The sequence below is a fragment of the Oculina patagonica genome, chromosome 2 (assembly GCF_052425735.1).
Source record: "Oculina patagonica isolate OP01 chromosome 2, crgOcupat, whole genome shotgun sequence".
NCBI classification, from domain to species: domain Eukaryota; kingdom Metazoa; phylum Cnidaria; class Anthozoa; order Scleractinia; family Oculinidae; genus Oculina; species Oculina patagonica.
In genome coordinates this window covers 41,249,184-41,275,055 of record NC_135759.1, presented here as the reverse complement: position 1 = coordinate 41,275,055, position 25,872 = coordinate 41,249,184, and the positions used below count along the sequence as shown (strand labels likewise).

Below are 25,872 nucleotides of genomic sequence, written 5' to 3'. Positions count from 1 at the left end.
CAGAATGGAATCAGGGATCAAATGTTGCCACATTTTGGGGATCAGGGATCAAAATTTAGAGCTAAAATTTGGGATCAGCGATGAAAAAATATACCTGGTTACGACCCTGAACTCTGTTTAGGCCTTGATTTGTTCTGCTTCGAGATTATTATTTTTGTTGTACCGTAAGACATTCATTTTTACGATGATCGATTTAAATTTGTCTAGCACCTATGGGCCAGCGTATACATTAAAGCTTTGACTGCATAAATATCAGAATGGAAACATTGTTAACTCCAGTGAAAATTAAATAAATGGGGAGCTCCGATTTTAGGCTTGCCTAAATCTATATATTATACATACGCACTGGTCAACAACAAACTCTGGGGTCCTCAGCTATTTATTCCCAAGACTCGGTTTATTTCAGTAGTTACTGTACTTAAAATAGATTGAGACAATCCGTGAGAAAAGATACTAAATGTTATTTCCAGCCTGTGTACATCCGTCCCGCTCCGCTCAAAAAAATCGCAGAGGGAACAGACATGGCTCCGCGATTTTTTGAGCGGGACGGGACGGCTGTACCCAGGCTAGACCGGACTTTCTTGGTGTTTTGAAAAGGTAACAGCTTAGATGGAACTAATTGTTTCAGCATTTGTATCAGCCTGGTATCAGCACATGCGCGAGTAATAACAACATTTCCGCTTATGTCGTCGTTATTACTCGCACATGTGCTGATAGAAACGGTCATAACTTTGAAAATACTGAAAACGTACATGTGATTATGCATATTTTAGCCGATGAAGGACTACACTTGTCGGCTGAGTAGAGTAAGGTTATCAGCTAGGTCCCGAAATTGAAATATTCGCTTCTAAATAAATGTCTTGAGCATTGCAGAAAGAGAAAAAAGTTAGCACCAAAGTGGGTTTATCAACACATTAAGAAAGAAAAGTCCTCAGTGACAGTCTGCTAATTGCTAAGGACAACTGTTATTTACCTACACGGTTGAGAGATACAAACACTAAAACGCCATTAAAAAAGGAAAACTTTTCACCACGCAGAAAAAAAAACTTTTCCTCCCAAATAATCGAAATCATGGTTGTATCATCCTAATCGTCTAACGAAAGTGTCATTATTATTCCATACTGCCCAGGATTATAACTGAAAAACAATAACAGTATTAACTTGCCGGTGGAGTGAGCTTTTGAAATGTACACATTAGCTGTTAGCAAGTGAGTGTCCTCTTTAAACAGTCCATTTCACTGCCATTAATACGTTCCACTGAGCTCCAAAGCTAAAGTTGTGTTCTTTATTTAAGTGTAAGTTTGTCAGTTTACTGACCAAAAATCGTTGTGAATGATTGCACATCGCAAGACTATTGACTAACCAACACATTCAGGTCTTTTAGATTCGTGAATTTCAACATTCACGCACCTCTTTTTTTGTGATGCTTAATGCATAGAGAAATAAATCACAGAAGAGTGCTTACCATTTAATATTTTGCGTACAATCAAACGAAAACGTTTAGTATTATTCGCCACGGTGCTGTTTGGTTTAACTTCACCGCAGCAGATGGCATCAGTTGTAGTGAATCAGTCAACCGTATTTCCTTATGTTGTGTTAGATATTGTCTAGAGCGTAACTGAATTGTAATAAGTCCGGGGTAACATGAATTTCCCGTTTGCTTTCAGGGTTTAAATAAGGCTAAACCCGCTGTTCCAAAGGATGGTTTTGACATTAAAATAGGCTATAGCTTTGCGGACTTTAGGCATAAATTGGTAAAAGAGATTTTTGCCAGCTCAAATAAATTCAAAACAATGAATCTTATTCGCAACAGCACTGGTAAGGGTATATAAGACTTTTATTACTTGGTTACTTTTTCAAGTTAAGTGAAAATTATTTAAGAACGATTTACAAGGAAAGTGAAAAATATCGTTAAAATGGTACATCCAAAGTACAGTTTCAAAAGCCCACTCCACGGGCAAGTCAATACTTGTATTGTCCTACGATGCCACAGTTTTTTTTTTGCAACATTTTTTTCAGTTATAACCCTGGCCGGCAGCAGTGGATGATCGGTAATAATAATTTCATTAGAAGATTAAAATGATACAGCCCTGGCTTCTTTTATTTAGGAGGAAAAGTTATTTTTCTGCTTTCGGAAAAGTTTTTCGTAATTTCAATTGAGTTTAATGTTTGTATCTTTTAACCATGTTGGTGCTTGGATAGCTTCTTCTGCGGATAAATTCAAAGAGGTTTACTTATATATGATTTTTTTATTTTTTATTTTTCGAATGATGATTTTTATCCAGAAGTCTAAAGGAGTGACTTCTTACTGAAAACTTGGGGGTGTTCTTTTGTTCGGCCTTGTATAATTGTGTATATTATTATTGGAACATTAAAAATCTGGTAAGAAAAGATGGAATTCAGGAAAGCAGTACACCACCTTGAAATATTCTCATATGAGACCAAAAGCAAATACTTTTTAATTTTTAAATATTTTAAATATTTTTTAATACTTTTTAAATGGACCTTGATTTAAATAGCTGCCTACAGGATATTTTTCCTTTTACGCTTTTTCATTTGTAACTGTGAAGGTTTTTATTAAAATTGTTTTGTGTGTTAGTCCGCCAAGGTGTTAAATGGAGCTTATTTTATTTTTTCATTTTGATTTCAAAGGGTCATGACGTACACTGATAATTTTTCAAAACTGATCACAATAAAAATAGACGCCTTTAATGTTTAAACAATTGTTAACAAATGTTCTGGAAGTCAATGAGCGCGGTATTATTGAAATGCGGCAATGGTTTATTCCATTCACGAAATTAAACAAACCTAAAAGTTATTTTTATGCGTTCGGAAAAGTTTTTCGTTATTTCAATGGAGTTTATTGTTTGTATCTTTTAACCATGTTGGTGCTTGGATAGCTGCTTCTGCGGATAAAATCAAAGAGGTTTACTTAGATATGATTTTTTTTTTCGAATGATGATTTTTATCCAGAAGTCTAAAGGAGTGACTTCTTACTGAAAACTTGTGGGTCTACTTTTGTTCAGTCTTGTATAATTGTGTGTATTCGGATTAGAACATTAACAATCTGGTAAGAAAAGATGGAATTCAGAAAGCAGTACACCACTTTGAAATATTCTCCCATGAGACCAAAAGTAAATACTTTTTAATTTGGGTTTCGCTTGTGACGTGCCAAAATTATGAAAAAGTACACAGGATAATTAGTAAATAAACCTTGATTTAAATAGCTGCCTACAGGATATTTTTCCTTTTGTGCTTTTTCATTTGTAACTGTGAAGGTTTTTATTAAAAATGTTTTGTGTGTTAGTCCGCCAATGTGTTAAGTGTAGCTTATTTGCTTTTTTCATTTTGATTTCAAAGGGTCGTGACGTATAAATAATTTTTCAAAAATGATCACAATAAAAATAGACGCCTTTAATGTTTAAACAATTGTTAGCAAATGTTCTGGAAGTCGATGAGCGCGGTATTATTGAAAGGCGGCAATAGTTCATTCCAAATATACTTCATTAATACAAGTACAGTGCGATAACTATATAAAACCAACACTGTTTCTGTTTCTACTCACTTATTTTCAGGTGTCGGTGGACAAATCCAAAGCAATGAAAATGACTATCCAGGTGACTATCGTGGTTTTGTTGCTTTCTACGTTGGCATACTCCTCTGCAAAAGGTTTGTACATTGTTCATTGTATATGTCTTTGCGTATTTACTAGATGCTTTTATTGCAACGATCTGTTTTAAGGACCTTCGCGCTAATTGTTTATGCGCATCCCTACTGCGCACGTAATTCATGGCGCACCGCCATGCCACGCCATACATTGAGCGCGCGCGCTGAGTAAAATTTCTAAGAACATATAGGGTGAGTTGCCGTTTCGCTAGCTTCGCTTGTAATTTGTTCTCTTAAATGGTCGGTAACCCCTACTTTTTTCTTAACGGATCATTTTTGTTATTTAATATCTACGTTTTGCGAGAAAATGAAAATATCTATCGAGTGGAAGTTTGATTTTTTTGACACACTGACGGTTTGAATTCCACTTTTTGAGCTTTCCTTTTTGCCGTACGACAGTTTCAAATGCTTTTTTCAGGGTTAAATTTTACAAAAAAGATGGCAAAACTAGGAATTATTTACGCAATAGACGCACTTCTACAAAATGTGAATAAGATCGTTAGCCTCCTTTACTCATCTTCGATATTTTTAACTTTAAACCCTGTAAACCATGCTGAACTAGGTAGGCCAATTTTTCAAAGTCAGGGTAGTTTTTCACACTCTTTTTCTCTGAAACGAAGTCGGTGACCCCAACTTTTTTTTGCATCCCTGAAACAAGTTAACTCATTATCTGACCGCAGCAAAAAAATTAAAGAAATCTATCGAGTAAAAAATTTTGGCGCGAACGTCCTTAAGCTGGCAAGCTCTTGTTTAGTACTCTTACAAGTAGTTAAACAAGCGAAAGAACGTTTTCAGTAAACTAAACACGCTGATTAAAAATAATGGAGGGTTGCCGCTTAATAGCGGAGCTCCTAAGCGTAGCACCATAACCATGAAAGAAGGAACACTATCGAAATGAGTTTTCATGGTCAACATGGATAGCGGCATGGTTCGCGGGCGCGTACGTACGGAGTCGCGCAACATGGCGGCCATAGTTTGATGGTAGAAAGAGTGATCAAGAAGGCCGTATAAAGGCGGCCTTTAAAATTTAAAGAGGTTTGAAAAGAAAAACAAGAAGCAATGAAACAAAATGTGGCTGAAAATTACGTGTAGAAAGTAATCGACCGCCAAAAAAGTGGACGTTGAGAGCCGTAATCGATCGATGACTTTCGTGTCTATCTGTAAAGCCAGCATCGTACATGAAGGAGCATTCGAAAGCTAAATCGGGTTGATATAATAAACAAACCATTTTATTGCTACGGGGTAAAAAAAAAAAAAAAAAAAAAACTTGACCCTCCGGGATTTGAACTCACGACCTCCCGAACCACAGATTGAGCTAATCCGATAGACTCTGTAATGCACGTTGAATATATCCTATATCAATGTAATAGATATTGTGGAGTCTACTAAACTGCTGCGAAACTATAACAGGATCGATCGCGAAACTATTTTCTATTGCTAGAAAGCTAAAGTAATTTTTCGTGCCATGAGTAATGATTTTGCCCGGCTTTGACATTCAGTTTAACCGTGAGCTATTTAAATTTGTCTTGCACCTATAAACCGCCATAAACATTAGTACTTTGGCCGCTTATTCACTAGAATGAAAACATTGTAAACTCCAGTGAAAATTAAATAAATGGGGAGCTCCGCTTTTAGGCGTGCCTAAATCTATATATTAGGTGGCCGTTTAATTAATATAGGTCGGACTGTATAGTTTCAGCTTGTGTCAGTAGTTTGCAATGTCGTTATATATTTGGATGCGTTCAGAAGGGTTACTGAGTTGTTTGGATCATGGCCATGATGCATATGCTGGTCTCCATACTGTTAAGCCTGTTGGCGGTTTCACTTGCTAAAGGTATCCTACAGAATTGCTTTATTCGTGTCATTTTGATATTTTTAATCCTCTTTTCTAATATTGCTTTTATTTTGTAGATTGTGACTTTGAAAATGGAATGTGTGACTGGAAACACGATTTAGGCCGCCTACTACTTTGGACTCGTCGCCAGGGAATGACTCACGGCGGCGTAAAAGGTCAGTCAAAAGCATACGAGAACATTTCTCTTCAGTTGTCTCTTGAATTCCACATCGTTCTGTGCGATATAACGACAAAAATAGAATAACTTAATCTTCACTCACCAAACTTATCAGAATGCAACTGATTTATCATCGGCAAAATAAAACTTCAATTTTAATAGTAAAAATTAGTCAGAACAAGTTCAAGTTGAGCCTTGCAATTGTTATGAGAATTTTGAAGAGCTTTTGCCGATGAGTGCCCCCAGATAAATCTATGTAATAAACATATGCGGCGGAGCAGGGGGGACAGGGGGGGTGTAGCCCCTACAAACGAAAATTAAAGGGGCTCAGCTCACTCCCCCCCCCCCCCCCCCCCACACACACACACGTTTTGATTCTGAAAATATCGCAAGCGCAGCGTAAAATTGGTTTCGTCAAGATATTCCTACTCGTGAGTGAGTTCAAACATCTTCGAAACTTCTTTGGAAGTCTTCGGGAGACTTCGTTTATCTTCGAAAAAGTTCGAAAAACGATCGAAAACGTTCGTATGGCCTTTGAACAACAACCGGGTAATCTTCGGAAATCTTCTGTCTAGAAACTGCTCAGAAAACAAAAAGTTGGTATAACGGAAAAAATGTTGCTCCAAATATGAAAATCTTCCGAGTATTTTTGGGACAGTCCTAGCCCCCCATGTTCCAAAACGCTTCGCCGCCTCTGATAAAGTATCACTGTGCTTTCTTTACTTGTGCTAGGTTGCTTTATGTCTATGAACACATGGAAAGACATACCGTTTTACGATGCTAGCGCTGGTCTCTATATCAAATTCACCGGTGATACATGTCTGACATTTTGGTATAAAATGAAGGGAATAGGAGCTCGATTAATTGAAGTGATTGTCGACAATGATCAACTGCCAGTGTTGGCGCTGGATGGACCTACTAAACCAGGTTGGCACAAGAAGCAAGTTGAGATCACTGGAGTAAACAACAAGGTACGCGTCACACCAATAACATCCGAAAATTATGAAGTGCCAATCATGAAACCTAATGGACGTTTTTTTTTTTTCAATTATTCAAATCAAATTTCAGAATTTATGTAGTTTTGTTTTACTTATAAAACATTATAGTTAAAAAGATATTAAATAAGCTTTTATCTAAGGTATAAGTATTAGCTTTTTTATATGAAATCTGGATCAGGCAAAGTTGACATTTTACCAAATTGACATTATACCGATTTTGAGATTATCGTTGTCATGGCAATAGCGATTCCCCCAAAAATACATTTTGCCAAACTAAGACCAAAACCTGGTGTAGTTTGTGTATATTCTCTTTTCTTTCATTGTCTCTGAAAAGCCCCCATGGGGAGAGGACAATAAAATTGGTATTTGTATTTGTATAACCTTAATAACGGAAGTCTTCTAAAAAAAATTGATTTAGAGTTAAGCCTTTCATGGCCCGTAAAAACAGTATAGAGTATAAATAAAAATTTGAAATATGGAAAATTATGTCCTGCTATTTTTTATTGTTCAGTTCTGTTCAAAGATTTGTGCGGACAATTGTTTCAGATTACGCTCATCGGTACCCGAGGAAAAAGAAGAAGAGGTTTTATAGCCATCGACGACATATTGTTCACGGATAGTTGTGAACCAAAAGGTACGTTACAATATTTTTATGGCACAGACCTAAATTATCAAAGATCTCTTCGAGATACCGACTATTTTGCATAAAGGATGAGTCGAAGGTTTATCCTGTGCATTGTTCTTCAAACTTATCATTACAGTTGCTTTGTGATTTACGGTTAACAATGTCCAATCTTCGCGGAGGAAATGTTACATTTTTCAGTCGCAACGACCGGGCGCTTTGCGACTCAGTTGTTTACACTGTGGATTTGTTAAAATAGTAAACTTGTCGATTGCCTTTTTTCTTAATAGTCGTTGCCTTTCGAGTAAGGATGATTTCTACTCGGTTTAATGTTGGGTTCCCGATAAAGGTTACGCACGACAGAAAATTCACGAAAACGTGCAATTGTCCCCGAGTCCCAGACATTCTGGAATGTGTGCGTCTGGAAGAACGCGAAAAAGTGATTATTTACTCGTGTTTAGCATGAGTCACGCAATCAATTGTCACGAAATTTATTGCCTTAGGTTAAAGGAGAAGTTCACTCCAAAACGGCCATTTATTATCTTTACGCCAATAAAAAGTTTACACAAAGATATGTTATTCACCAAAATTTCAGCCTCCAACGTTCGCTAAAACTCTACGAAAACTTTTCCAAAACTTGACAACTGAACACCGCCATCTTGGAGCTGGTAATGTATGCGTGACGTCAAAGAGCTCAGCCTGAAGTTTGGCTGAAACACCAGACGATATCGACTGGAAGGCAGTTTACAAAACACCCTTTCAATGCAGCAAAATCTCCAAAATAACCGTGTTCCAATTTAAGCTACTACACAGAAGACTAGCGACCAACATTTTTCTTACCAAAATAAACCTCAGGGATAACGATAAGTGCACTTTTTGTAAAAAGGATAAAGAGACTCTCATCCGCTTATTTTGGACTTGTGATATATCCAGCCTTTTTTGGCAAGAGATTAAACAATGGATAATTAATCGTGGAGAACTTTCGGAAGCTTTTAAACTGTCGCCATATATAGCACTAGGGCTTAGGCCAATACTAAACCTCTATTTTTTGGTCGCTAGATATTTTGTATGGATATGCAAAACACGCAACACCTCTCCGGAGATAAAAAAGCTTTCCCCTCTTCCTCTCACATTATAATACAGCGATCCCTTCCCCGTAACTTTTTTATAAAAAAAAATGCTCAAATCACTTTATGTATTTTCTTTATGTTTTCTTTAACTTAGTTTACGTATATTTCGATGTTTGTCTTTTTTTTTCTTGATCGTTTTTCCATATATTTTTTTGTCCTTCTAATCTAACGCTATTCAAAAGTTTGCAAACACCACACTGTATAAATGTACCATTTACATAATAATTATTGTACTATAAACGTCTTGTAAGTCTTGTAGGTATTGCGTCTTTGTAAGTATTGTAAGTAATATTTTGCAATATCAATAAAAAAATCCGAAATTATATTTAGAATCTTTTCTCACGGATTGTCTCAATTTATTTTAAGAAGCTGCTGAAATAAACCGCCTCTTTGGTATAACTAATTGAGCACTCCAGAGATTGTTGTTGACCAGTGCGTATATATATAAACCTTGTATTTTTTCACTGACGATGTAAAAATGCTTAACACTTTCATAAAACGAAAACTTCGCCCAGATTCCGTTCATTTCTCACAGTACACGCTGTTTTTTTTTTCTAAGCCTTGTGTGGGTTATATTCAATTGCATTCAATTTTTAGACCTTGCGCGCTTCGCTATTGTTTCTTAAGAAATGTTTTATTCTTTTTATGTATAGCAGCGTAAAGTGATAATTTTTCTTCGGATTAGTTTACTTGAATATGATATAACAGGATCGTTTTGTTACTTTTAGTCTAAATATGCTTTCGCAATACAGTAAGCGGTAGCGGTCATGCAACTAAAGCAATTTATTACTTACTCTACTCTACTCTACTCTACTCTACTCTACTCTACTCTCCTCTCCTCTACTCTACTCTACTCTACTCTACTCTACTCTACTCTACTCTACTCTACTCTACTCTACTCTACTCTACTCTACTCTACTCTACTCTACTCTACTCTACTCTACTCTACTCTACTCTACTCTACTCTACTCTACTCTACTCTACTCTACTCTACTCTACTCTACTCTACTCTACTCTACTCTACTCTACTCTACTCTACTCTACTCTACTCTACTCTACTCTACTCTACTCTACTCTACTCTACTCTACTTTACTCCACTCTCACTCCACTCCACTCCACTCCACTCCACTCCACTCCACTCCACTCCTCTCCTCTCCTCTCCTCTCCTCTCCTCTCCTCTCCTCTCCTCTCCTCTCCTCTCCTCTCCTCTCCTCTCCTCTCCTCTCCTCTCCTCTCCTCTCCTCTCCTCTCCTCTCCTCTCCTCTCCTCTCCTCTCCTCTCCTCTCCTTAACGTTTCCCAAAAATTTTCACTGCGTGTTTTACAGCCTTTGAGTGCGGTAGAGTTTACCAAATTTCGATGATTGCTTTCATTTTACCTAAACGCTCAACTAACTGTTTTGTGACTTGTAATTTATATCTTTGCCCGTTTTTAACTGATTTTAAGTTTTGTAGCATGTTCCGATCTTTTCTTTAGGAACGTTCCTCTAATATAATTTGTTCCTCATATTTGTGTTCCTGTTAACCTTAAGAGGACCAGCTTTTTATAAAGTTAGGAACAAAACGTTCACCCTAAGATAAAACAGGAACATTTCGTTCCGAGTTCCCAACTGTTGATGGAACATATTGTTCCCAAATTGATAATTTAGGACTGCTTTGTTCCGAGTTCCTATCTGTAAATGGGACGCGTTGTTCCCAAATTGATAATTTAGGACCGTTTTGTTCCGAGTTCTTAACTGTGAATGGAACGATTTGTTCCCAAATTGATAATTTAAGACCGTTTTGTTCCGAGTTCCTGTTTGTAAATGGAACGTATTGTTCCTAAACTGCTCATTTAGGAACAAATTCAGGACTCTTTGGTTCCGAATTCCTTGCGCTTACTTGACCATTTTGTTCCTAAATTATATTGTCCATTGAAATGAAGACAAACAATGGGGCGCGCATAGACCTGCTTGGGCAAGCTGGGCACAATCTTGGGTGTCATGAATTTTGCACAATAGTAATGAGGGCAGGCAAGAAGAGGCACGCCTTGCCAAGTTTAAACATGAATGAAGTTTCTTAAGGTGTAATCGGTGCGTTGTATTTTTTTGGAAAAGAAATTCAGTTCTAGGAGATTGTGTTGACCATTTTACCTTAATGATAAAATGAGCAAGAAGTGTAAAATCAATTGGTCAAATATCGATGGAGCATCGCCCAAACCAAAGCGGCTTCACCTGGAAAAGAATGAAACCGACCGATTGTATCATTGCCCAATACAAGTGTGTGACCATGATGGCTTTCAAAGTCAGAGAGGGTGCAGAAAACATGTGAATACCAAGCACAGTTGGTTCTTTTACTTTGACGAGAAACCTGATCTGGGAATGCTCAATGCATACGAAAAAGAAGGCGCCAGTGATGTTAAATCGAGTGAAATCACAGTACAAACTACCAGAGTTTTGCCTTCATTTTCAGTTTCCAGCAAAATTGGCGAATCGTTTGTGAAATGGTTGACGGGAAGTGGTGGGGGTTGCAAGAAAGATCATGTAGCCCAGCAGATAGTCAAGAGGTGTTTCAAATTTCTCAAATTTTGCTGCGAAGATGAAGAGGAATTAAGTTTTGAAGTGCTGGATTTTAGCCTGTGTTCGCATAGTCTGCTGTTCAAGTTTATCGACTACTTGCAAGATGAATGCAAACTCGGACACGGTGGCCGATTGGGCTACATTGATGCGATTTCCGAATTAATCCTCAACAGAGTCCTCAACAGAGTTGTACCTCAAACGAGCGCGCAAGACAGTGGCAAAGATGATGAGACTGCAGTGGACACAAGATCTAGACATTGAAACTTTGGATGCTAGGGGACACTGGGCAACTATGGAAGAACTGTTAGAAGTGGTGACATTTCATTTGCCTCGTTACGAGAACACCGTAAAGACATGCAAAACTATTCCAGGTCAAGTTAATCCTTCGGACTTAACATTTGCCACGAAATTCGTCGCGGTGTATTTGTTCATCAAGGTGAAGGGATCTCGGCCTATGACTTACCAGTATTTGACCGTGGACATGGTAAAAGCAGCAAAGGAGAACGGAGGATTTATTCACCAGAAAAAGTTTAAGACGGCCAGCAAGTATGGATTTGACTCATTGATTCTGACCGATGCAAGCATGCAGGTGCTTGAAAGCTACATCGATTTCGTTAGGCCATTGCTGAAACCACAGTGCGACTACGTACTTGTCACAAGAAATGGAGGACAACACAGCAAATTGGGCGACATCATGAGTAAACTAGTGTTTGATGCAATCGGAAAGTACATTCATCCGACGCGCTATCGTCAAATTGTCGAAACGCAAAGCCTCGATCTGCTCACAAGCAAGGAGCAACGTATTTTATCAGAAGACCAAAAACACAGTTCTGCCGTTGCAAAAGTTCACTATCAAAAGCAAAGATCGCGAGAAGTTGCTGTCAAAGCTCACGAGTGTTTACAAAAGCTACAAGGCACGAAAGGCTCGGAGGTGGATAGGGAAGTGCAAACGAGGTTTAGCGGTTCAACCTCAAGTGTTTCCGCACCGGTCGAAACAACAGAATCAAAGCAAGAAAAGAATCAAGATTCCCCTCCCACAGACCATTTGCGAGTTCAAAGAACTTATCGTCGGGTGTTGAAATTCACGGCAGACGAGGATAAGTTTCTCAAGAAGGGAATTGATAAGTACGGGTTTGGACAGTGGACGGCAATTTTAAGGGATCCTGATTTCAAATTTCAAGACGGAAGAACGGCAGACTCTCTCAAGAAAAGGGCTGGAATGAAAATGCAGCTAGTCTAATTACCGAGGCAAGGACAACACTAACATTTTCAACTTATATTAAGCAAGAACGTCATTTAATATATCGTGACTTATTAAATTACTTTTCACGATCAACAATCTATTTCTTTAACAACAAATAATGCACGCTAGTAGTAAGAGTGGTAAGGTGGTCGATTTACTAAACGAATGGGCTCGACTAAGCCGCTTTCTAGATAAACAACTCTAATTTTACAATAATCTCTTTTAAATTACTATAGACTCACTGAAAAAGAGTTTCAATGTCTATTCACGATCAACAATCTATTTCTTTAACAACAACTAATTCACGCTAGCAGTAAGAGTAGTATGGTGTTCGATTTACTAAAGGAATGCGCTCGTTTAAGCCGCTTTCTAGATTAACAACTCTAATTTTACTATAATCTGTTTGTTTTTTAAATTACTATAGCCTCACTGAAAAAAGAGTTTCAATGTCTATTGCTGGCTAAAAAAGTAGTTCGTGATGGTGTTGTTGTTGCACGGCTTTTTACCCTTTCCAGTTTGGTGGAGCGAACGTGTTCGCTTTCTTGTCCCCTGTTGTGATGGTTCTTGGAGGAGCCGGGTCCTTTGGAACGCCATGTGATCTGTTTCCCAGCTCGGCACCTGAGTTTTATACAGCTCTTGTTCCTCATCCTGTGAAGACATCGTAGACGACTCTCCCAATTCCTCGGCTGTAGGGAGGGCCTCGAAGACGGACAGAACGAAGTGGGCGTGTCGCTCGCGGAGAAGCCCCATTTGGATGCACGCCTGCTTTCTCTCTTCCAAGGCCTCTTTGGTGCCCAATGTTCCCAGGTTGGCATGATGTTTTTTCAGTTTATCCTGCAGGACTTCAAGGAGGGCTTGCATTGATTTTCTGAAGTCTTGGTCCGGGCTTGTGTGCACTTTTTTTGCGCAGTCATGGAGCTCTCTCTCGGTCCTTCTTAGCCAGGCGCCTTTGAATGCTTCACGCGCGTTCTCACGTCGATCACGTTCTTCTTGATCTCTTTGTTGGTCGCAGTGATCCTGCAGCTTCGTTTGTATGGGTGTGGGCATCACTGTGTCTTGTTCCATTGGCAACAAATCTGCAGTCTGGGTGCTAACGCCTCGCTCTCTGAGGGATTCTTTTCGTAACTGGTGCAGTTTTTCAGCATAGTTTTTTCGCCACGTTAGTTTTTGTTCTTGCTCTCGGAGCATGTGGTCCACCTGCCTGTATCGTAGACTTTCCGGATCTAATCTGCTCAAGGTAGCTCTTAACTCGACAAGGGCATCATCGCTTGTTGTGGAATCAGTAACGTCGTCGTCGTCCGACTGCTCAGTGCCAGCAGCAGAACTTTCTTCATCACTTGCTTCCGCTTCTCCGGGTCTGGTCTCTTTGACTGGTGGATCAGTGAGTGACAGCGCTCTTAGATCTTCCTTTTCTTTCTGTTGCAGACTTCCTTCTTCATCTTGTGCGTTCTCTTCATCACTGTCAGTTTCATCGCTCTCGGTGTCTGTTGTACAGCGTTTGGCTTCTTCTGCGGCCCAAACGACGCACTCCATGGGGTGCTTTCTCAACCACGCCACCGTTTTCTTCTTCGGATTTTCCAGTTTCCTAAAATAATAGGTGCGCAGACGTTTGTCCATGGCGGGTTGGTGAACCGTGCCAAACTGCAACTTTTGTTGCGCTGTGATGAGCATTGGACATTTGTTGATGAACGCCCTTGCGGTCTGGTATTTGACATCGTGAGCGGCGTATCCCCCCTGGGTGAGAAGCTTCCAGTCCGAAATCTCCAAGGTGTGCTCGTCAGCTTCGTCGATGAAGATTATTTCAGTAAATGGGTTTATCATGGCCTTGTTGAAAGCTCTTTGCTTCGTTACGGTAGCAATATTTCCATGATGCACTAGTCCCTGGATCGGGAAAAAAAGACTCGTCTTGCCGCTGATTGCCTCTCCCACAAGGCAAGGTACCATGTCTTTGTGTTTCTTCTGACTGTAATTTAACAGTTTAAGAAAATCTTCACAGAAGGTTGACACTTCACTTTGTGTCAAACTGTTCTCTAGTATTTCACGAAAATACTTGGGGTCAGGCTCTTTGGTTGAGTCGTACACAGAGAACGCCCTTGGCGATATCTTGCCTATCTGGTTGTCCTGGATTGGGCATTGCACAAAGGCACGTTTCTTCAAGGACCAACATACTCCGTCACTGACTTCTATTAGGTCGTAATCGATTACCAGTGGCTCGAACAATTCGCAGAGTGGATCAGATAACAGCTCAGTTATCTTTTTCATTTCTCTTACAAGTCTTGACTTGAACTGCTCATTTGTGGCCAGACTGTTGATGAAAGCCCTGGCGTCGCACTTATATGAATAAGTGTACTTGGCTCTGGGGTCTCTCTTGTACACTTTGCCTCTGTAACTTGCGTAGCTAAGTTTCTTCATGGCAATTGTGATGTCGTTAATTAGGATTGTTAGCTTGTCCGAGAGGCGTTTTTCTTCGATGCCAGATGTTAAAGTGGTTTCGGGCGTGTTGAAACCGAACCTGTCTATTTGCAGTTTTGACTCCACCATCTTCTCTACTGCACTAGCCAGTGATGGCTGAAAGCTTGGGTTTACCAGGGTGACTCGCACAACGTTTTCAGTCCCACAATCTTCCAATTGCTGTGACGAGAGCGGCGACATTGCTGGCAAATGACTAAATTCGTCTACATAACTTCGCTGATAGGAAGCTAACACCAGTTCTTGCATGAAGGGATTTCGGTGGTCTTTTAACACTTTGTAGAGTTCCTTGATCGCAAGACACTCTTTTCCGTCTTGAAACTGAACCTTAAACAGGGAAAGAAAACTTATTTTTTCAGTTTATGAAATAAAAATCTCGCTAAATGTACTAGTTAATTGCTTTAAACAATCACTGAAAAACGTGAAAGCTGCCAAATCTCTATGCTTGTATTAAACCATCATCTAGGACACTTAACTTAAGATTGCTAGCTTGGATTGCTAGCAAAAACCATCCATTAACAGATAAATTAAGTTTGGGCAATGTGACATTGATTCCCATACGTTTTCCGTCTTTGACGAGTCAACTGAAAAACGTAGGATAAATCACTGTAAAATAAGGCTTTAGCTTGCCCGAATGAATTATTTTAAGTTTTCATTTTTAACCGTTATAAAACGGACTGGAAAGATATACATTTAGTGTTATGAACGCATCTTCATTGAACTGGTTTAGATCTTCCATTTTAAAGTGTTTTTCTGCATGTTATTAATGGTGTATAGTTTTATACGTACATGGAAAACATGTAAATAAACTTAAACTTAAAATGAACTTAATGTTCTAGTTGATGGTTTACCTGATTTGCCGTAACCCCCACGCCACAATCCAACAGAGCTCGATGGACCACGAGTGGATTTGCAGGAGCACCATTTGGTGTAGTTAATGCCAGCCAATAGGCTATCGAAGGCCAAAGCGACTTGTTCACCAAAGTTGGATTTCCATCAACTAGTTGCTGAGACGACGTTATGGGAATAGACGAAGTTTCTTGATCGTCTTCGCTGTCATCACTTTCCTCATTTATACTGCCTTTTTTCTTTTCTTGCGTTGATATGGCACTAAAGAAGAACGCTGCATTCGTTATACCTTGAGAAAAAAAAGCAAGGAAACCAATGTGAGTGACAATCCATTTGTATGAAGGCGAATTTCAATTTCAAGCAAACGTTTAAACTTAAACTAACCTGAAATTGCTTTGTCGCAAGAATCTCGCTTCTTGCAGATGGCAGTCCAAGATTTTGACAAGTCTTTTTCTTTGACGCTCCAGACGCATTTCGCACTGATAATACTGCATTGGCCAGAAACTACTGGGCTCATGTAGCATAAAACGGCTCCTCTTATGGCTTCACTGTTCAATTGCTTGCTCGGCTGCTTCGCACGACGCATCTTTGCCAACAGTTAGAGAGAGAATGATGTGCAAAATTGCTGCTGCTTAAATAGCCAACAGTACTTGTGAAATTCACATGAATAAATATGTGTATCAAACTATGCTTCAACAAGCCCGAACTTATGTTCCTCGACACTTTCCATGGTCATTTAGGGCTTTAAACTTTCTATGCTTCATTAAAACTATTTTTGTTAGTTCAATGTAAACCTAATTTAGAGATGACTTTTTCCTCACTTCTCCGTGGAAAACAAATGGGCACAAATTAGTGTTGATAACTATTCGCAGCTTTTTGCCATGCTGTTGTGAACACTTCACTGGAAAACAAGTGGACAGAATGTAGCGTTGATGACTGTTGGTAATATTTGGCAGCTTTACTTCGCATACTACTGTAACATTTCGTGGTAAATAATTAGGCAGAATGCGGTGTTGTTTTGGTCTGAAGATGATTGGTGCTTTTTGGTGGCAGCTTTATTTTGCAATTAGCAGGAACATCCAACGAATAATAGTAATGAAAGATGAAAGAAAAGTAGGTAGGCGTGGTGATGAATTGGTCTTAAAACGATATAATTGCTAACTTTTCGCGGCATTTTTTCGCATATCACAGTAACATTCCAGTGGAAAACAATTGGCAAAAATGCGGTGTTAATATGACCTGAAAATGATCGCTTTCTCTTCGCAGCTTTATTTCACATGCTAAATTTATATTCCATTTTCAGTAGCAAACGGGTAGAAGATGTGTTGGATGGTTTAAAGGTCGAAGGTTATGTTACTTGTTGTTAAAATAGAACGTAAGTTTTGTTGATTTGATCCGAAAAGGGATGCTAGAAAACATGTATAGTTTTTCACTATTTCACTTAGTGCTGAAGAAGCGGTCAAAATTTCGGAAAAAATAAGTGGCGTTGGCAAGAGAATAACAATAATAAGAATAAAAACTGTAGTAGTAGAAGGTTTTGTAAGTATCATAAAAATACTAACAGAAATAAAGAGAGGTAAATAGTTACATATTCATATACCCGTTAAATCCTTGGAATCCATTTATTCCGTTCATTTATTAGACGATTTGTTGTTGATAATCTAATACAGTAAAGAAAACAACTGACACTGCAAGTATCATCCATAAAAATTTCTACCAAATGAACGGAATATATGGATTCTAAGGATTTAACGGGGATATGAATATATAATCATTTACTTCTCTTTATATCTGTAAGTATTACAAGATACTTACAGATATAAAGAGAAGTAAATGATTATATATTCATATCCCCGTTAAATCCTTGGAATCCATTTATTCCGTTCATTTATTAGAAGAATTATTGTTGATAATCTAATGCAGTAAATCAAACAACTGACACTGCAAGTATCATCCATAAAAACTTCTACCAAATGAACGGAATATATGGATTCTAAGGATTTAACGGGGACATGAATATATAATCATTTACCTTTTATTATTACTGTAAGTATCTTGTAATACTTACAGAAATAAAGAGAAGTAACTGATTATATATTCATATCCCCGTTAAATCCTTGGAATCCATTTATTCCGTTCATTTATAAGAAGAATTATTGTTGATAATCTAATGCAGTAAATCTAACAACTGACACTGCAAGTATCATCCATAAAAACTTCTACCAAATGGACGGAATATATGGACTCCATGGTTTTAACGGGGATATGAATACATAATCATTTACCTTTCATTATTACTGTAAGTATCTTATTATACTTGCAGTATTACATATGTGATTTTGTGAATACATCCTACTTTTAAGAATATAATATCGTTTAGTTCATCGTTTTGTGTGTGGTCTTTTTGCTGTCGATTTTTTAGCTTGCTAGCTTGATGTGAAATGATGTTGTATAATAGCATTTTCCAAAGATTAACGGTCACAAGATTGAATCGGCACAATTCAATCAAAACATAAATGTCTTGGGCTTTTTTATGTTCCTCTATCTCGAAACAATGTTTAAAAATAAAGTGAAGTTAAGATTATACCTACATTCGAGCTACACTTAACTCATTCCAAATGACATGTCTAAGAACTGCTTTACCAACATCGTTTGCTAAAAGCAGAAAATTATGGATGCTAGGAGGGGTTAAGATCAAAAAGTCAGGGGGAACAAAAATTTTGGGAAACGATCCTTAACGTTTCCCAAAAATTTTCACTGCGTGTTTTACAGCCTTTGAGTGCGGTAGAGTTTACCAAATTTCGATGATTGCTTTCATTTCACCTAAACGCTCAACTAACTGTTTTGTGACTTGTAATTTATATCTTTGCCCGTTTTTAACTGATTTTAAGTTTTGTAGCATGTTCCGATCTTTTCTTTAGGAACGTTCCTCTAATATAATTTGTTCCTCATATTTGTGTTCCTGTTAACCTCAAGAGGACCAGCTTTTTATAAAGTTAGGAACAAAACGTTCACCCTAAGATAAAACAGGAACATTTCGTTCCGAGTTCCCAACTGTTGATGGAACATATTGTTCCCAAATTGATAATTTAGGACTGCTTTGTTCCGAGTTCCTATCTGTAAATGGGACGCGTTGTTCCCAAATTGATAATTTAGGACCGTTTTGTTCCGAGTTCTTAACTGTGAATGGAACGATTTGTTCCCAAATTGATAATTTGAGACCGTTTTGTTCCGAGTTCCTGTTTGTAAATGGAACGTATTGTTCCTAAACTGCTCATTTAGGAACAAATTCAGGACTCTTTGGTTCCGAATTCCTTGCGCTTACTTGACCATTTTGTTCCTAAATTATATTGTCCATTGAAATGAAGACAAACAATGGGGCGCGCATAGACCTGCTTGGGCAAGCTGAGCACAATCTTGGGTGTCATGAATTTTGCACAATAGTAATGAGGGCAGGCAAGAAGAGGCACGCCTTGCCAAGTTTAAACACGAATGAAGTTCCTTAAGGTGTAATCGGTGCGTCGTATTTTTTTGGAAAAGAAATTCAGTTCTAGGAGATTGTGTTGACCATTTTACCTTGATGATAAAATGAGCAAGAAGTGTAAAATCAATTGGTCAAATATCGATGGAGCATCGCCCAAACCAAAACGGCTTCACCTGGAAAAGAATGAAACCGACCGATTGTATCATTGCCCAATACAAGTGTGTGACCATGATGGCTTTCAAAGTCAGAGAGGGTGCAGAAAACATGTGAATACCAAGCACAGTTGGTTCTTTTACTTTGACGAGAAACCTGATCTGGGAATACTCGCTGCATACGAAAGAGAAGGCGCCAGTGATGTTAAATCGAGTGAAATCACAGTACAAACTGCCAGAGTTTTGCCTTCATTTTCAGTTTCCAGCAAAATTGGCGAATCTTTTGTGAAGTGGTTGACGGGAAGTGGTGGGGGTTGCAAGAAAGATCGTGTAGCCCAGCAGATAGTCAAGAGGTGTTTCAAATTTCTCAAATTTTGCTGCGAAGATGAAGAGGAATTGAGTTTTGAAGTGCTGGATTTTAGCCTGTGTTCGCATAGTTTGTTGTTCAAGTTTATCGACTACTTGCAAGATGAATGCAAACTCGGACACGGTGGCCGATTGGGCTACATTGATGCGATTTCCGAATTAATCGACTTCAGAAAGATAAATGGCGCATCAGACACAGTTCTTCGAAATTTGTCCTCAACGGAGCTGTACCTCAAACGAGCGCGCAAAACCGTGGCAAAGATGATGAGATTGCAGTGGACACAAGATCTAGACATTGAGACTTTGGATGCTAGAGGGCACTGGGCAACCATGGAAGAACTGTTAGAAGTGGTGACATTTCATTTGCCTCGTTACGAAAACACGGTAAAGACTTGCAAAACTATTCCGGGTCAAGTGAATCCTTTGGACCTAACATTTGCCACGAAATTTGTCGCCGTGTATTTATTCATAAAGGTGAAGGGATCTCGCCCTATGACTTATCAGTACTTGACGGTGGACATGGTTAAAACAGCTAAGGCGAACGGAGGATTCATTGACCAGAAAAAGTTCAAAACGGCCAGCAAGTATGGATTTGACTCATTAATTTTGACTGATGCAAGCATTCGGGTGCTGGAAAGCTACATCAATTTCGTAAGGCCATTACTCAAACCCCAGTGCGACTTCGTACTTGTCACTAGAAACGGAGGCCAGCATAGCAAATTGGGCGACGTCATGAGTAAATTGGTGTTCGATGCAATCGGGAAGTATATTCATCCAACGCGCTATCGTCAAATTGTCGAAACGCAAAGCCTCAATCTACTCACAAGCACGGAGCAACAAATTTTGTCAGAAGACCAAAAACACAGTTCTGCCGTTGCAAAAGTTCACTATCAAAAGCAGAGATCGCGCGAAGTTGCTGTGAAAGCTCACGAGTGTCTGCAAAAGCTACAAGGAACGAAAGGCTCAGATTTGGATAAGGAAGTGCACACGAGGTTTAGCGCTACAACTTCAACAATTTCAGAATCGGTCGGAACAGCAGAATCAATGAGCGCCTCTCCTGAGAGGGACTCCCCTCCCAAAAAACAATTGCAAATTCAACGAAATCATCGACGGGTGTTGAAATTCACGGAAGAAGAGGACAATTTTCTCAAGAAAGGTTTAAAAAGGTACGGGTTTGGACAGTGGACGGCAATTTTGAGAGATCCCGATTTCAAATTTCAAGACGGAAGAACGGCGGACTCTCTCAAGAAAAGGGCTGGAATGAAAATGCAGCTAGTTTAATTACCAAGGCAAGGACAGCAATGACATTTCAAACTTGTGTTAAGCAAGAAAGGCATTTAATCGTGACTGTGCAATAAAGAATACAGTAATAAATTACTACATCATTAAATAAATTTCTTGACTTGACAAGTACACTCTTTTGTAACAACAACAGAAAGAACTTTTTGTGACACTCCTGGTAGCGAGCAATGTTCTATATCTCTCTGTCTGTATACATGAATTCTATATCTCGCCTGTCGTAATCGTGGCACGTCGCTTAACATGTAACTTAGAACTACAATACTGACAAACAACATCTCGTCGTCGCTACTCTTCTCCGTTCTCTGATCGTCAGACTGCGTTCACTCATGTTGCGTGCTCGAGAGATACTTTGTTATGGTGTTTCTTTGTTGCTCTCTTCCGCGCTGACTGCTGGAACCTCTCTTCCGCTTTAAGGTAGAACTTGCTCGGAGCAGTGCTTCGGACACCGCGCAGTCGTCGTGTTGGCGTAACGGCCTACGACTAGTACTGGGCACTGGAGTGATGAAAAGCCTCCGTTCCTGACTGCTTTCATCGCTTACATCCTGTTGTGCAACAATTTCGTCTGCATCTGCACTTGGGCGAGTTAGTACCGGGAGTCGCTCCGCCACACTTGTCACCAGATGATGATCTTCTTTCCTGAGCAGGCCGAGTGCTGTACACACCTTCTTTCGCTCCTCTATGGCCTCGATGGTGTTAAAGGTGCCCAGGGCCTGGTGGTGAGCTTTCAGCTTCTCGCACAGAACCTCCATCCACGCCTTCACATTCGAGCGCACGAAAGAGTCTTGCGTAGCTTGACATTTATCGCAACACTCTTTGAGTTCAATTTCGGTGTCTCTCAACCAACTGCCCTCGAACGCTTTTCTCGCAGCTTCGCCTCGTGCCTCATCCTGATCTACCGCCGTCTGAACATCTTCATACCTCTCGACATCTCTCGTCCGGTAAAACCGGTCTATCTGTTTCTGCTTCTCCTTCTCTGTTTCCAAAATGTGGGCCATTTGCCTGTGTCTAAGACTGCCCGGCTGAAGCTGATTGAGGTGGTCTTGCAAGGTGTCCGGTTCGCCGTTGCTTTCTTCCATTGCACTGACCGCTTCGTTCGTCTCTTCTAGCGAATCATCTTCACAACTCTCCTCCAAGAGTGACAGCGTCCGCAGAGCATCCTTCTCTTCGGCTTTAAGGACGCCATCGCCGATTTCTGGCTCTTGTTCGTCTTCACCGTTGTCCGAGCTCTCTTCTTGGTCACTAGGTGGACGCGCCTTCGTAGCCGCCCACGCAACACACTCCATGGGGTGTCTCCTAAGCCACTCTGTCGCTTTCTTTCTCGGGTTGGGCAGACTCTTGAAGGTGTAGTTCTTTAACCTTCGATCCATGGCGGGTTGGTCATCGGCCTTAAATTCAAGCTTCGTCTGGGCGGTCAAAAGCATTGGACAACGGTTAATGAAGCTCTTTGCCGTTTGGTACTTTACGTCGCATGCCGTAAATCCGCCTTGGGTAAGGATTTTCCAATCGTCGATGTCTAAGGTTGAGGGACTGGCTTCGTCAATGAAAATCACTTCTGTAAAGCGATTAATCATGGCCTTATTGAACACGCGCTGCTTCGTGATAGTCGCTATGTTGCTGTGATGTACGAGTCCTAAGATCGGTTGAAATAAACTCGTTTTACCGTTGTTCGCAGCGCCAATCAGACATGGTACTTTGTCTTTGTGTCGTTTCTGGTTGTGATGTAGAAGCCTGAAGAAATCCTCGCAGAACTCCCCAACTTCGGCTTCCGTTAGGCTGTTCTCTAAGATCTCTCTGAAATATTTTGGATCCGGAACTTTGGTTGGATCGTATGGCGAAAACGCTCGGGGTGTAACATGACCGATGTCCTTGTCTTTGATCGCATTTTCCAAGAAACGTCGCTCCTTGATTGACCAGCACTGGCCTTCGTTCACCTCAATCAAATCGTAGTCCACGCAAAGAGGTCGAATGACTTCGCAATGTGGGTTGGCTAGGATTTCGATGACTTTCTTCATGTCCTTAAGTAGTCTGGCTTTGAAAGATTGATTGGCCGCCAAGCTATTAACAAACGCCTCAACTTCGCACTTATACCAATAGGTGTACCTTGCCTTTTCACACTTTTTGTAGATCTTTCCAGCATAGAGAGCGTACCCGAGCTTTTCCATGGCGATGCCAATATCGTTCACAAGCACTGTGAGTTTATCAGATAATCTTGCCTTTTCAACGACCGGTTCGTTTCCTGTCTGAATATCCGAGCCGTCTACGTGGAATCCGAAGTGCTCGATGACCAACTTTGCATCTTGGAGTTTTCCCAACGCCACCGAAAGACTGGAATGGAACGAGGGATCGACTAGACAAATTCTGACCACGTTCTCGGTACCACATTCGTCAACATCTATTGAATCGGCCTCACCCAGGACACTTTCAAATTCATCTCGAAAGCAATATTTGTAAGACGAATTCACCAACTCCACCATGAAGGTGTTGTTGTGGTCTTTAAGGACTTTAAAAAGCTCTTTCATTGCGCCACTTTCTTTCCCTTCGTGACAAGCGACCTAAAATTCAGAACAGTTGCCAGTTAATTAAAGTTCTAAGGTGGTGAGCAACTTTGACCTAGTCCTAACAAGTGATTCGTCGTTCCGAGTACTGTCAAGTTTTAAGGGAGCCCGACGTAGCGTAAATTCAAGGCAAAACTAATTTCGATGATTGGAATGGTCCTTTGAATTGTCACATTTTCACTGCTTGATTCACTGCCTTCATATAAGCTAGTAACTACTTTTTATCATCCGGCTAGTGTAGCTAATGCGATTGGTACGAATGTGAATAAACATGTTATTTTTGTTACCTGATTTATAAATACGTCCACGTTGCACTCCAAGAGAACACGATGGATACCAAGGGGGCTACGTGGAGCACCGTTGGGCGTTGTCGACGCGATCCAGTAGCTCACAGCTGGGCAAAGCTTGTGGTTTATAATTGATGCGTGACTTTCGGCCCATTGTTGGCTCGTTGAACTCGCTAACTGACTTAATTCTGGATATTCGTCCGCATCATCGCTATCTTCATTCTCGTCATGATCATTTGATTTCTTCTTATCTCGCTGTTTCTTCAACTTTTGCGTACTAATGGCACTAAAAAAGAACGCTACATTCTTCATGCCTGCGAAATAGACAAAGCAAAAAATTATTACCGAATGATCTGCTTCTGGTTATCTCACCCAAGAGACACTGAACAAGTTTAAAATCGCAATATCAGAAACTAACCTCGTAGTGCGCTATCACAGGCATCTCTAGTTCGGCACACGCTATTCCAAGCGTCCTGAAAACCACTCTCTTGAACTCTGCAGACGCACTTCGCACTTGTAATGCTACACTTTCCCAAAACCACTGGGCTTAAATAGCACAACGCCGCGCTCTTAATTGTTCGACTGTTTAGCTGTCTCGCAGGGAAACGTGCTCTCGAGCTCTGCATCTTGGACTGATTTATGCCTTTAAACGTGTTCTGCTTTTATAGAGAGCAGACTTGCTAATTCCCCGGGAATAATTATAGCCAAAAAATGAACTCAGTAGGGACCAGATTACTTGAAAGAATTTAATGTCGCTATTATTTCCACTGATCAGCAGATCATCGCCTAACCTGGTAATTTACAGCTTTTTTTACACTAACAATCAAGTCAATAACGAAGCCACAGTGACGCTTTTAAATGACCAATTGTGTCACTCTATCAGTTCCCAAATGCTTTCCAGAGTGTTTTCTAGACGAATTTTTTCGCCACAGTATTTCCATGAATTTAATATCGCGATTATTTGCGTTGATCAGCAGATCATTACATAACCTAGTAATTAGCAGCTATTTTTACACTAAAATCAAGCCGATAACGAAGCCATAGCGACATTTTTTAATAGCCAATTGTGTCACTTCATCAATTCCAAAATGCTTTTCAGAGAGTTTCTAGACGAATTGTTTCGCCACAGTAGTTTCATGAATTTAATGTCGCGATTATTTGCACTGATCAGCCAATCTGTTGACCTGACAATCGACAGCCATTTCGCACCAGTTAACAGTTAACTTGATAACGAAGCCGCAATAAGAATGAAAAATGTTTGAGTCAAAGATCATCTACTACGGTGCATATATGTTCGTGATGTATCACAAAATTTTCACGACTTATGTTAAAAATACACCATACATAAAACTATAAAAAACATTTTTCATTTTCACATTGAAGGAGAAAAGATAGTAAGAAAGGGCTTTGCAGCTCTGAACGTTTTCATGGAAACTGGGAGTGTTGCAAAGCGGCTGACTGGAAGAGTTTCCCTATAATGGCGGAAACGACGGATTTCGCGGATTTCGCGGAAATTTTCAGATTAAAAAATAAAAAAAAATAAAAAAATTAAAAAAATAAAAATAAAAAATAAAAAAAATTAAAAATATTTTTTATTTTTTTATTTTATTTTTAATATTGATATATTCAACTATTATACTTACAGTTTTAAAGAGAAGAATTAAATTAAATCTAAAAATTTCCGCGAAATCCGCGAAATCCGTCGTTTCCGCCATTATTGGGAAACTCTTTCAGTCAACTGCTTTGCAGCACTGGAAGTTTTCATGGAAACTTGCAGTACTACGAAGCAGTTGACTGAAAGAGTTTCCCAATAATGGCGGAAACGACGGATTTCGCGGATTTCGCGGAAATTTTTAGATTTAATTTAATTCTTCTCTTTAAAACTGTAAGTATAATAGTTGAATATATCAATATTAAAAATAAAAAAAAATAAAAAAAATATTTTTTATTTTTTTATTTTTTATTTTTATTATTTTTATTTTTTTTTATTTTTTAATCTGAAAATTTCCGCGAAATCCGCGAAATCCGTCGTTTCCGCCATTACAGGGAAACTCTTCCAGTCATCTTCTTTGCCGCACTGCCAGTTTCCATGAAAACTTCCAGTTTGATGTGGAAGTTCAACTGATTTATTCAAAACTTCTTTTTTAAACTGTAAATATTTTTGTAAAGGAACAAGATTTA

The 25,872-nt window shown here is 39.4% G+C and overlaps 1 protein-coding gene across 1 annotated transcript; it reads left to right on the top strand.

Annotated features, from left to right (window-relative positions):
- The first annotated feature begins 18,922 nt into the window (after positions 1 to 18,922).
- On the top strand, positions 18,923 to 21,314 carry LOC144641501 (uncharacterized). The gene has a single exon (XM_078500502.1). The coding sequence runs from the start codon at positions 19,134 to 19,136 to the stop codon at positions 20,826 to 20,828; it is 1,695 nt and encodes a 564-aa protein (XP_078356628.1). The 5' UTR covers positions 18,923 to 19,133; the 3' UTR covers positions 20,829 to 21,314.
- The last annotated feature ends 4,558 nt before the right edge of the window (positions 21,315 to 25,872 follow it).

What these genes read in the sequence shown, in the direction of transcription:
- LOC144641501 (XM_078500502.1), top strand. Translation starts at nt 19,134, where the DNA reads ATGAGCAAGAAGTGTAAAATCAATTGGTCAAATATCGATGGAGCATCG.